A 12,504-nucleotide genomic window follows, 5' to 3' on the forward strand; every position below is an offset into this window, starting at 1 on the left:
AACCATCTTCTCTTCAATTTCCATTTTATATAAATAATACTAGTAAAAAAATGTTCAGGGAGGACATAAAAATGTTCAGGGAGGACTAGTATAAAAATGGCTCAGGGAGGACAGAGAGAACAGCTGAGCCCTGAGGTGACTAATCTACCACACTTGGTCTTACAGTATGAGAGCCATGTCATAATTCAGAAATACTTAGCATCAAAAGGGCTTCCTCTACACTCTCAGGTTCAGTGACTGGAGCCTGCAAATTTGACTGACAGTAGGTTAACAAGAGAAAAGGAATACAACTTTTATTAAATATTTTACATGTAAAGGAGTTCACAAAAAATAAATCTCAAATAAGTAGTGAGACTCTGGGGCTTACATATCATTTTAAAAATGAAGAAGTTTGGATTCCAAGGAACAAATAAATTATGGAATGAAGACTAGGAAACTTAGGGGAAACTAATTGAAGAGGAGGATTATTGTAGTAAGGGTTATTTATGCAGACTCCTCTTGGTACTGATTCTCCATCACCAGTAATAAGAGCTGCTTTCCTATTCCTGGTGCAGGGTTCAGGGTGGAGGGAGTAGGGCGGACCACTCTTACAAAAGGAAATTTATGGTCTGCTTTTAGCCAGGAAAGGGGAAGACAGAGAATTCTTTCTACATCTGTTGATTCTCAATTAATTGCCTTCAGCTCAAAATAATGTTTATGCTTTACTGGCCTATTTTGGAGTGGCATATCCTGATCCCTGCAAAATTAAAAAAAATAAATTTTTAAAGACTATTTATAACCAAAGAGAAGGGGGGAAAGTGGCAAAAATATCATCAAAATCTGAATCCAAATTAAACCAGATTTATTCAAGGCTTCTGCTGGTACTATTAACTACAAATATATTTGTGAGAATGCAAATTAATTTTAGATCATCATAAATCAGAATTCTCTGGCTCAATCACAAAAAATAGAATCTCTCAAATAAGGGTCTTCCAAATCTCACGCCTACCCACATTTGGCTCTGTGTTAAGAAGAGTCTGCTGTTGCATAAAATGGCAAAGATTTGAATGGATTAAAAAAAAAACAAAAAACTCAGGATCCTAGGGGAGTGGAAAGGTGTCGCTCACTTCCTTGGAGAGCCTGAGGGAAATTCCCAGAGTTCTCAGGTCTCCTACTCCAGGGGCTACACGTCCCCAACACCACTCATTCAGGCCACTGGTAAAAGCACAGAAGTTTGAAAACAATTTGCTTGCTTAATACATGAGAGCAGATTCATGGTTAACCCTTGTAGTTGTCATTTAGGGCTGTTTTCAGAAATAATATTTTGACTTTTTCTGGCCATGTGACTTGTCTGGCAAGTAAAATGTAAGAGGAGGTAACACATGGCAGTTCCAAGCAAAAGTCTGAAAAGCCAACACATGATTCCCCACATGCCTTCTTCCCTCCTGGGTGAGGAAGGAAGTCCCTTTTGAGGCAGGGGTTTCATCAGCCTTGGTCCCTAAGAAACTACGATGAGCAGAGCACCCCCCCCCACCCCTCCCCGTGTAACTAACTTTGGTCTGAGTATGCAGTGTGAGCAGAATATATTCGGTGTGTAAATGTGGGAGCTGTGTGTTACAGCAGCATAAACTGGCCCATTTGACTGAATCAGCTCTACAGTAATTTGCATTTGGGTAAGAAGATCTTAATGAGAGGAGAGAAGGGTGGGGTGATGGCCGGCCTTCAGCGAAGGGTGCTTGTCACCCACCCAGAGAGTATCCATTCTCTGGGTGCTAAAGAAGGGAAACGTCGAGAAGTGCTGCTCCAAGCTAGCTCTTGGGGGGAAATGCAATGCTCTGAAAACACTATTTACCCTTGCAGCTCATTAGAATATCATATGTGGTAACTATGAGCTGAATTTCCATTCACTGGGGCTGGAAATATGCCTCCAGAGACAGCATCTAAAGTGCCATTTCTCACCAAAGCCTTCCAGACATTTCTATAAACCATTCTTTTGGAAAAGTATACAACTGCCTCAAAGTCAATAGTTTCCAAATTGAGCTCAAAGGAACTTAATTAAAGAGAGGCTGCCCAGGGGACACCCCAAGGCACTGTGAGAGAAGGGTGCTTTCAACAGAGCACCTCCCTCTTTTAGCTCCTTTGCTCCTAGGACTTTCTTGGAACAAAACTTCAAGACTACAATAGGCTCTCAGTGCTGCCATTTCCTGTCCATGCTGGCTCCAACCAGAGGCCGGAAATAGTGCTCAAACCAGGGGCCAGCTCGCAGGGGGGGTCAACTCAGCCACTGCCAGGACTGAGAAGGAGGACGTTACCAACAAAACCATAAATAACAAACTGTGGTGTAGGCAAGAAACTAACACATGTAAAATAAAATTTAAAAAAAATCCTCATTATCTGTCACCATCTGGCATGCCCTGTTTTCTAATCTGTTTCTTTTGCTTACTGTCTGTCCCCACCAACTAGAAAGGAAGCTCCTCGAAAGCAAGGATTCCTGTCTGTTTTGTTAACTGCTGGATCCCCCCACCCCCCCACCATAGCTAAATCTACACCTGACAGTAAACACTCAACATGATTTTGGCCACATACTAGTGTATAAACCCCACTTTATTGTTATGCCATTTGATTCACACAAAGATCCTATTAAGTGGGTCTATTCTTTTTTTTTTATTTAACATCTAATGTATTATTTGTTTCAGGGGTACAGGTCTTTGATTCATCAGCTTACACAATTCACAGCACTCACCATAGCACATACTCTCCCCAATGCCCATCCCCCAGCCGCCCCATCCCTCCCCCTCCACCCCCCAGCAACCTTCAGTTTGTTTCCTGAGATTAAGAGTCTCTCATGGTTTGTCTCCCTCCCTGGTTTCTCATCTTATTTCATTTTTCCCTCCCTTCCCCTATGATCCTCTGTCTTGTTTCTCAAATTCCTCATCAGTGAGATCATATCATAATTGTCTTTCTCTGACTGACTTATTTTGCTTAGCCTAACACCCTCTAGTTCCATCCACATCATTGCAAATGGCAAGATTTCATTTCTCTTGATGGCTGCATAGTATTCCATCGTGTATATGAACCACATCTTCTTTAGCCATTCATCTGTTGATGGACATCTGGGCTCTTTCCATAGTTTGTCTACTGTGGACATTGCTGCTATAAGCACTGTGGTGCAAGTGCCCCTTCAGATCACTACATTTGTATCTTTAGGGTAAATACCCCGTAGTACAATTGCTGGGTCGTACAGTAGCTCTATTTTCAGTTTTTGAGGAACCTCCATACTGTTCTCCAGAGTGGCCACACCAGCTTGCATTCAGGTGGGTCCATTCTAATCTCCATTTTATAGTTGAAATAACTGGGGTGCAGGGAAGTTAAATAGCCTGGCCTACTTATACATCTAGTAAGTGAAGAGACTAGAAGAGAATATCCACACCCTTATTTATTTTGCAATTTGTGATCCAGAACTTTTATTATTTTTTTTAAGATTTTATTTATTTATTTGAGAGAGAGAAAGAGAGAGAACAGGGGTAGGGAGAGGGACAAGCAGACTCCATGCTGAGCATGGAGTCAGATGCGGGTCTCAATCTAAGGACCCTGAGATCATGACCTAAGCCAAAATCGAGAATTGGATGCTTAACCAACTGAGCTGCCCAGGTGCCCAGGTGCCCCCAGAGAGTAAGTATCATCCAAATAAATCAATTAAGGAAACTAGTTTAACTGAAATTCATCCAATCTTTGCATTCTTCCCTTCACTCAGGCAGGTTTTTCTTTTCTATTACATTCTTTACCTTACAGATGAGTAAAATTGAGGCAGAGAGGGGCTGAGAAACAGGTGACAAGAGCCAGGCTAAGTTCTGGACCCACAGAATATAACTGCACACATGCTTTAACCACTAGGCTGAAAAGCCAGGAGTCTGAGTGTCTGCTTGCAACTGCAAACCTGGAAGTCCACATTCCTGCTCTTGCATATTAATGAATAAGACACTCTAGCTGACCCTGAACAACAGAGGTTTGAACTGTACTGGTCCATTTATCTGTGTAAGGCTTCCAGTCAACAATAGGCTATCAGTACTGAAGTTTTTAGGGAGTGAAAAGTTAAACTCGGATTTTCCACTATGTAGCGGGGGAGAGGGTGTTGGTGCCCTTAATCCCTGTGTTGTTCAAGGATCCACTTAGTCATACACTGGTATTGGCTCATGTCCCAAATATGCAAATACATTTAATGAGAGCATGTCACCCTTGGAAACAGACTGCTAAGGCATCACAGGTGACAAAACAAATCAGCCTGCAAGGGCTTTATAAAGCTGTTATTCTTGACCAGATGCCCAAGAACTCTTCAAGTGAATTTCTGTATTAAAGACAAACATTCAGTAATAATAGCAAATAGTTTACTCCTTTTTAGGGAGAAAAGCTGTATTCATATCTTCTAATGTTCCCTTTACATGTTCTCAGAAATGTTCTGGCCAAGTTGGAACCCAGTCTGACTTTCACAGGAACACATGGGGAACCCACCGACATCAACAGACTTGTCTCTTGGCTGCTCAATTCAACTGCAGCCAGATGGAGAATGGAAAATGAGAGTGGGGCCGGGCCTATTGTCAAAGGCACAAAGAAGTTATTGAGCAGAAACAGTCCAAAGTCTTACCCAGCTGCTATGAAAGCACCAAGCACAATGGTAAAAACACTGACGATGATGCTCAAGGAATACTGTTTCCTAGATGGATAGAGAAGAGAAGGAGTAAGACAGGAAAAAACATGGATTATGACTCTTGAACTGAAAAAAGACATTGTTCACAGTCTTATGGCTAAAATCTAATGGACATCACTTTACCTAGAGAAAGCACTGTAAGCACCTGTAAGTGGATTAATAAATTAGATCAAATGTATTTCTTAAGCAGCTGTCTAATCTAATTATAAATGTATTTCTCTGTTCTCATTGGAAAGATGCTGTGACAAAATGCAGAAGAGTCCCTGCTGGCAGTTCTAATTGGTCTTCTATCAAGCATCCAAAGATTAGGATAAAATTCAACAGTAGGATTTAGAACACTGGGCCATCATCCAAATTTCATTGCTAAATAATCTTCCCAGCAAAACTAAGACTCACCTTTTTAGATACCAGCCTGAGTGTCTTTATGAGAGATTTTTAAACCAACATTATAAAAAATTAATTTATTCCTATGTTACATCACCATCACTATATCAGAATGGATTTCTGGGATTTCCTGCATTTCTATCCTGTATGTATACACAGACAATTTTTCCTCTGTATTCCAAAATCAGTGTACATTCCATCTGATTCAGGAAACATATTTACATCTGTTTTGAGGTTCTTGCATTTTTAAAATAATTTTCTATCATAAACACATATTATTAATCTAATATAAAATTATGATGTAAAAAAATCACACATTATGTTCTTAAGGAATCATGGAAACAGGAGATGCTTTTAAGTGAATAAACCATGGGGCCCTAAGTTATTGCTACTAGCAATTCAAAACAACTATTTGGAAAAATAACTAGATGTTGAGAATTTGCTACATAAAAATAATGTGGGATGAGGGGAAAGGACACAAGAGGAATAGAGGAAAAACAAGAATCACCCAAGTATGATGGTTTCCAGGAGTAAAGTGAGTGGAATGGTAAATTTCCTGAGCACGGTGAACATCGGCAAGCTGTTGGGAAAAGATTCAAATATAATAACATCAGATGCCATGTATTTTTTTTAACATGTTTTACATTTTTAATTAAGCTCACTAACTTTCCAAATTAAACATAGAAATTAACCTTAATTCTCACCTATACCATTAACAAATCACATTAAATAATAATAAGAAATGGAGATTTAATAGTTTCATGCCACTTTCACTTATTAGCAATTATTTTCACTTAACAATTTTTAAAAATCGTGCAACCCATCTACTGAAAAGATTGTGCTAAAACTACAAAGACCATGCTAAAAGATTGTATGCGATGTAAACCAACACACCCTTCAGCAAATCGAGTTGGAACAATGTATCAATAGTCATTAAGTTCTGCTAACCTTGGACCTAATTATTTCTTGTTGGGACACTTACCCTGAAGTAATAATACTAAAGAGGAAAAAACCACGTGCACAAATGTGTTCACTGCAATAATATCTTTGGGGAAAACATCAGAAACAACTTAAAAGTCACACAAGACAATGATTAAAAAAAATATATGATAAATCTACCTGAGGGAACATTATGTGTTAACTCTATAACATAAAACTTTATGTTACTATTAGAAAATTAATATTAAATAAAGAGGGCACAAAACTACATAGAGTCTACTACTAAAACAAGATGCAGTCCACCATATGGGAAAAGACTGAAATAGATGTTTAAAATAGTATGTTGGGTGCCTGGGTGGCTCAGTGGGTTGAGCCTCTGCCTTCGGCTCAGGTCATGGTCTCAGAGTCCTGGAATTGAGGCCCGCATCGGGCTCTCTCTTCAGCAGGGAGCCTGCTTCCCTCTCTTTCTCTGCCTGCCTCTCTGCCTACTTGTGATCTCTCTCTCTGTGTGTCAAATAAATAAATAAAATCTTTAAAAAAAATAAAATAGTATGCTAAGGGTGCCTGGGTGGCTTAGTGAGTTAAGCATCTGCCTTCCACTCAGGTCGTGATCCTGGGGTCCTGGGGTCGAGCCCCACATCAGGCTCTTCACTCATCGGGGAGTCTGCTTCTCCCTCTCACTCTCCCTCTGTGCCTTTCCCCCTCCTCAAATAAATAAATAAAATCTTTTAAAAAAATAAACTAAATAGTATGTTAGAGAATAAAATTATGGGTTATTTTTCCCAAAAAACATTAGGTAATGAAGATATATTCACTACCTTTTAAAAATATTTAAGAACATTTCACTGGCTGTCAAAACCCAGAGATTCTAAGACACAGCTCAGTGCATAGCCAACAAACTGCCTGGGCTGGAACAGCCCACTTTCATCTGCTTCCAGATGTGACTCTGAGAAGATGGAGACCTAGAGAAGGAAAGTCAGAACCAGAGCCACAAGGACAGTGGCCAGCTCCTCCTGACCAGACTTGAGGAGGGGTTGCATGTGATCAGTGATCCCACAAAAAGAGAGCAGGTACAGAAAGAATTTTCAGGAACTTTGTAACTTATGAGACTGGTTAGAACTGCCTTTTTCAAAGTAAGCCAAAAGTCAATTAATTCCAAAAAGTATTTTTACATGATGTCTTTTAAAAGCAAGTAAGGTATATTAATGATGAAAAACTGAATGTTTCCCCCCTAAGATCAGTAATAAGACCATAATGCTTGCTCTCAACACCACATCAATTCAAAAAGTACTTGAGATTCTAAAAGGGGCAACTCAGCTGGAGGGGGAAAAAGGCATACTGTTTGGAAAGAAAGAAATGAAGTTATCTCTATTTGCAGATGACATATATAGAAAACCCTGAGTAATCCACTAAAGAGATATCTGGGCTAATAGTTAAGCAAGAGTACAGGGAAAAAATTGAATATATAAACATAAGTTATACTTCTTTTTTTTTTTTTTTAAGATTTTCTGTATTTATTTGACAGAGAGAGAGAGAGAGAGAACGCAAGCAGGCAGAGTGGCAGGCAGAGGGAGAGAGAGAAGCAGGCTCCCTGATGAGCAAGGAGCCCAATGCAGGACTCGATCCCAGGACCCTGGGATCATGACCTGAGCCAAAGGCAGCCAATTAACTGACAGAGCCATGCAGGCGTCCCACATCAGTTATACTTCTATACACTAGCAATGAGCAATCCAAAAAGGAAATTAAAACAATTCTGTTAAAGATAACATGAAAAAGAACACAATTCTTAGGAATAAATTTAAGAAAAGAAGTATAAGACTTGTATACTAAAAACTACAAAATATTGTTAGAATATTAAAGAAGCATGAATGGAAAGATACTTCATGTTTCTGGATCAGTAGGCTTAACATTATTAAAATGGAAATACTCCCTGAAATAGATCTATAGAGCCAACAGAATCCTTGTCAAAATGTCAGTTGGCTTTTCCCCCCAGAAACTGACAAGCTGATTCTAAAATTAATATGGTAATACAAAGAAACCAGAAAGCCAAAACAATCTTGAAAAAGAAGAACAAAGTTTGTGGACCCAATTTCAAAACTTACTACAAAGCTACCATAATCAGTACAGAAATATAATCAAATGAATAGGATTAAGAATCAAGAAATTTTTTAAATAATCGAGAAATAAATCCATACAATTATGGTCAATTCATTTTCAAGAAGGGTGCCAAGACAATACAATGGAGAAAGAAATATCTTTTCAAAAAAATGGTACTGGAACAACTGACTATCCACCCACATGCAAAAGAAGGAATATGGACCCCTTCCTCAAACCACATACAGGAATTGATCTCACAATGTATCAAAGACCTAAAGTCTTTGTAGGAGACTTCCAATAGGAACTAAAATTATTAAAATCTTAGAAGAAAACATAGGGGTAAATCTTCATGACCTTGGATGAGGCAAGGTCTTCTAAGATACAATACCAAAAGCACAAGCAGCAAAAGAAAAAATTGTTAAATTAGCTCCATCAAAATTTTCAATTTTGAATAATGGATAATCAAAGGTGATACATACAAACAATAGAATATTATTTAGCTTAAACAAAAACAAAACAAAACAACAACAAAAAAAAAAACAAAAAAAAGGAACAGAGGTGCCTAGCTGGCTCAGTCAGTAGAGCACTCTTGATCTGGGGTTGTGAGTTTGAGTCCCACACTGGACTTAGAGTTTACTTTAAAAGAAAAAAGGAATAAAATTCTGATACATGTTACAACATGGATAAACCTTGGTAACATTATGCTCATTGAAAAAAATTCATAATTTAAAAGGACAAAGATTGTATGATTTCACTTGTATGAAATATCTACAGTAGGCAAATTCATAGAGAAAGAATGTAAAATAGAGGTTACCAGTGGCTGGGAGCCTGGGAAAATGGGGGAGTTACTATTTAATGGGTACAGAGCTTCAGTTTAAGATGATGCAAAAGTTCTAGAAATAGTGGAGATGGTTGCCCATCACTGATTCTAATATACTGAATGTCAATGAAATGTACACATAAAAATGGTTAAAACAGGGGCGGCTCTGTGGCTCAGTGGGTTAAGACTCTGCCCTCAGCTCGGGTCATGATCTCAGGGTCCTGGGATTGAGCCCCACATCGGATTCTCTGCTCGGCAGGGAGCCTGCTGCTCCCTCTCTCTCTGCCTGTCTCTCTGCCTACTTGTGATCCCTCTCTCTCTGTCAAATAAATAAATAAATAAAATCTTTTTAAAAAATTGGTTAAAATGATAAATTATACGTTATGTATATTTTACTTTGTTAAATTTTGAAAAACTTAAAACTTTTGCTTTAAAGTATACCATTTAGAGAGTAAAAGCCCGCAAAATAAGAGAAAACTTTGCAATCATACAGATAAGGCACCTATGTATATAAAATATAAAGAAGACAGTACTTAAAAAGATGAATAACCCTATTAAAATAGGCAGAAGATTTGAATAGATATATATAGATATATAGATAGATACAGATACATATCTATATGTATAGATCTCTAATAAGCACATGAAAAGATGCTTCGCATCATTAGCCATCAGAGAAATGTAATCAAAACCACAACAAGATACTACTTTACAACTACTAGAAGAACCATAACCCAAAAGATAGACAATAACAAATTTGGCAAGAATGTAGAGAAGCTGTAGCCTTCTTACACTGCTGGTGGGACTGTAAGTTGGTGTAACCACCTTGGGAAACAGTTTGACAATTCCTGAAAATATTTAAACAGAGAACTGCCTAATGACCAGAAATCCTCCTAGGCATAGATCCAATCAATGGTAATCCCATTCTTCCAAAAACCATGAAGTCATCTTTGTCGCACATTCCACATGTTAATCATCAGGAAACAGTGTTGGAACAACAGTGTTGTTCCTTCACAATATATATAGCACCCAGACTGTTGCCTCAACATAACCTTTAACATTAAATTAACCAGGGGATCCTTGGAGAAATGGCAGGAAAACTCCAAGGTAAGCCTGGGACATCATGTGCCAAACAGCAAGGAAGTAATCAGATTACTGGGGGCCTAGAACATAAAAGCCTGCTCAAAGGGGCTCCCATTGGCCCGAGATGGGATAATGTGAATATCAAAAGAATTATTTATAAAATGACTTGAAATATCAAGTAATGAAATAGATGAAGTGAACAGACTAGAGAGCCCAGAAATAAGCCTCCACAAATATAATCAACTCATCTTTGACAAAGGAGCAAACATAATTCAATGGAGAAAGGAAGATCTTTTCAACAAATGATGCTAAAACAACTAGACACCGACATGTAAAAAAACAGAATCCAGATAGACCCTATACCTTTCACAAATAAAATCAAAACAGGCCATATATTTAAATGTAAAATGCAAACTATTAAGTTCCTGGAAGATAGCATAGCATAGGAGAAAATCTAGGTGATGTTGGTTTCAGCAATGAGTTTTTATTTTTATTTTTTGTAACTTTTTTTAAAGTAATCTCTATACCCAATATGGGGCTCAAATTACAACCCTAAGTTCAAGAGTCTCACGCTTTATTGACTGAGCCAATGAGGCACCCCTTGACAATGAACTTTCATATATACATATATATGTATATATATATATATATATATATATATATATATATATATATATATATAACTTTTTCTTTTAATAGAGGGAGGTGGGGAGAGGCAGAGGAAGAGGGGGAATCCCAAGCAGACACCCCTTTGAGCATGGAGCCTGACATAGGGCTCAATCTCAAAACCCTGAGATCATGACCTAAGCCGAAATCAAGAGTCAGACACTTAACTGAGTGAGCCACCCAGGCGCCGCTTGGCAACGAGTTCTTAAAAACAATACCAAAAGCACAGGGAATCCAGGTGGCTCAGTTGGTTAGGCCTCTGCCTTCAGCTCGGGTCATGATCCCAGGGTCCTGTGATCAAGTTTCACATCAGGCTCCCTGCTCAGCAGGGAGTCTGCATCTCCTTCTGCCTGCCACTCCCCCTGCTTGTGCTCTCTCTCTCTCTCTCTCTGTTGAATAAATAAATAAAATCTTAAAGCAAACAAACAAAAACAATACCAAAAGCATGATCCATGAGAGAAAAAATTGATATGGAACTTCATTAAAATTTAAAACTTCTGCTCTGAAAGACAGTATTAAGAGAATGAAAAGACCAACTACTGACTGAGAGAAAATATTTGCAAAACACATATCTGACAAAAAATTTCTATCAAATAAATGAAAATTCATGAGTTTATAATGATAGCAAAATGACATATCAGATAAAGGGCTAGTGTCCAAAATCTATAAAGAACTTAGCAAACTCAACACCCAAAGAACAAATAATCCAATCAAGAAATGGGCAGAGGACATGAACAGACATTTCTGCAAAGAAGACATCCAGATGGCCAACAGACACATGAAAAAGTGCTCCATATCACTCGGCATCAGGGAAATACAAATCAAAACCACCATGAGATATCACCTCACACCAGTCAGAATGGCTAAAATTAACAAGTCAGGAAATGACAGATGCTGGCGAGGATGCGGAGAAAGGGGAACCCTCCTACACTGTTGGTGGGAATGCAAGCTGGTGCAACCACTCTGGAAAACAGCATGGAGGTGCCTCAAAATGTTGAAAATAGAACTACCCTATGACCCTGCAATTGCACTGCTGGGTATTTACCCTAAAGATACAAACGTAGTGATCCGAAGGGGCACGTGCACCCGAATGTTTATAGCAGCAATGTCTACAATAGCCAAACTATGGAAAGAACCTAGATGTCCATCAACAGACGAATGGATAAAGAAGATGTGGTATATATACACAATGGAATACTATGCAGCCATCAAAAGAAATGAAATCTTGCCATTTGCGACGACGTGGATGGAACTAGAGGGTATCATGCTTAGCGAAATAAGTCAATCGGAGAAAGACAACTATCATATGATCTCCCTGATATGAGGGAGAGGAGATGCAACATGGGGGGTTGAGGGGGTAGGAGAAGAGTAAATGAAACAAGATGGGATTGGGAGGGAGACAAACCATAAGTGACTCTTAATCTCACAAAACAAACTGAGGGTTGATGGGTGGAGGGGGTTGGGAGAGGGGGGTGGGGTTATGGATATTGGAGAGGGTATGTGCTATGGTGAGTGCTGTGAAGTGTGTAAACCTGGCGATTCGTAGACCTGTACCCCTGGGGATAAAAATATATGTTTATAAAGCTGTAAAAAAAAAAAAAAAAAAAAGCAAAAAAACAAAGATAAACAAAAACTCACTGGTCACCACTGAAGGTGACAGGACACTAATTTATTATTCTGAACATGTATAAATAAAGCTTAATCCTCCCTTTCTTGTGTGACATGGTGAAAGTTTGTATTTATTAAAATTTAGACAACACATGATATTGCAAATTGTAATGAAATAATGGATCAAGGAAATTATCATCAATGAATGTTAAAACCATTAGGT

The 12,504-nt window shown here is 38.5% G+C and overlaps 1 protein-coding gene across 7 annotated transcripts in view; it reads right to left on the reverse strand.

Moving 5' to 3' along the window:
* Positions 1-12,504, reverse strand: part of SLC35D2 (solute carrier family 35 member D2) — a 49,376-nt gene that overhangs the window by 18,336 nt on the left and 18,536 nt on the right. For 5 of the 7 annotated variants that reach the window (XM_047700431.1, XM_047700428.1, XM_047700430.1 and 2 more), the window contains 2 exons: positions 5,577-5,648; positions 4,622-4,690 (listed from right to left, as the gene is read on the reverse strand). The exons of 1 other annotated variant lie outside the window; for it this stretch is intronic. In XM_047700431.1, coding sequence (XP_047556387.1) covers positions 4,622-4,690; positions 5,577-5,648 — 141 coding nt within the window. The remainder of the gene's footprint in view (positions 1-4,621; positions 4,691-5,576; positions 5,649-12,504) is intronic. One more of the 7 variants, XM_047700427.1, reaches the window with a different exon arrangement.

Source organism: Lutra lutra, chromosome 13, assembly GCF_902655055.1.
Source record: "Lutra lutra chromosome 13, mLutLut1.2, whole genome shotgun sequence".
Lineage (NCBI taxonomy): Eukaryota > Metazoa > Chordata > Mammalia > Carnivora > Mustelidae > Lutra > Lutra lutra.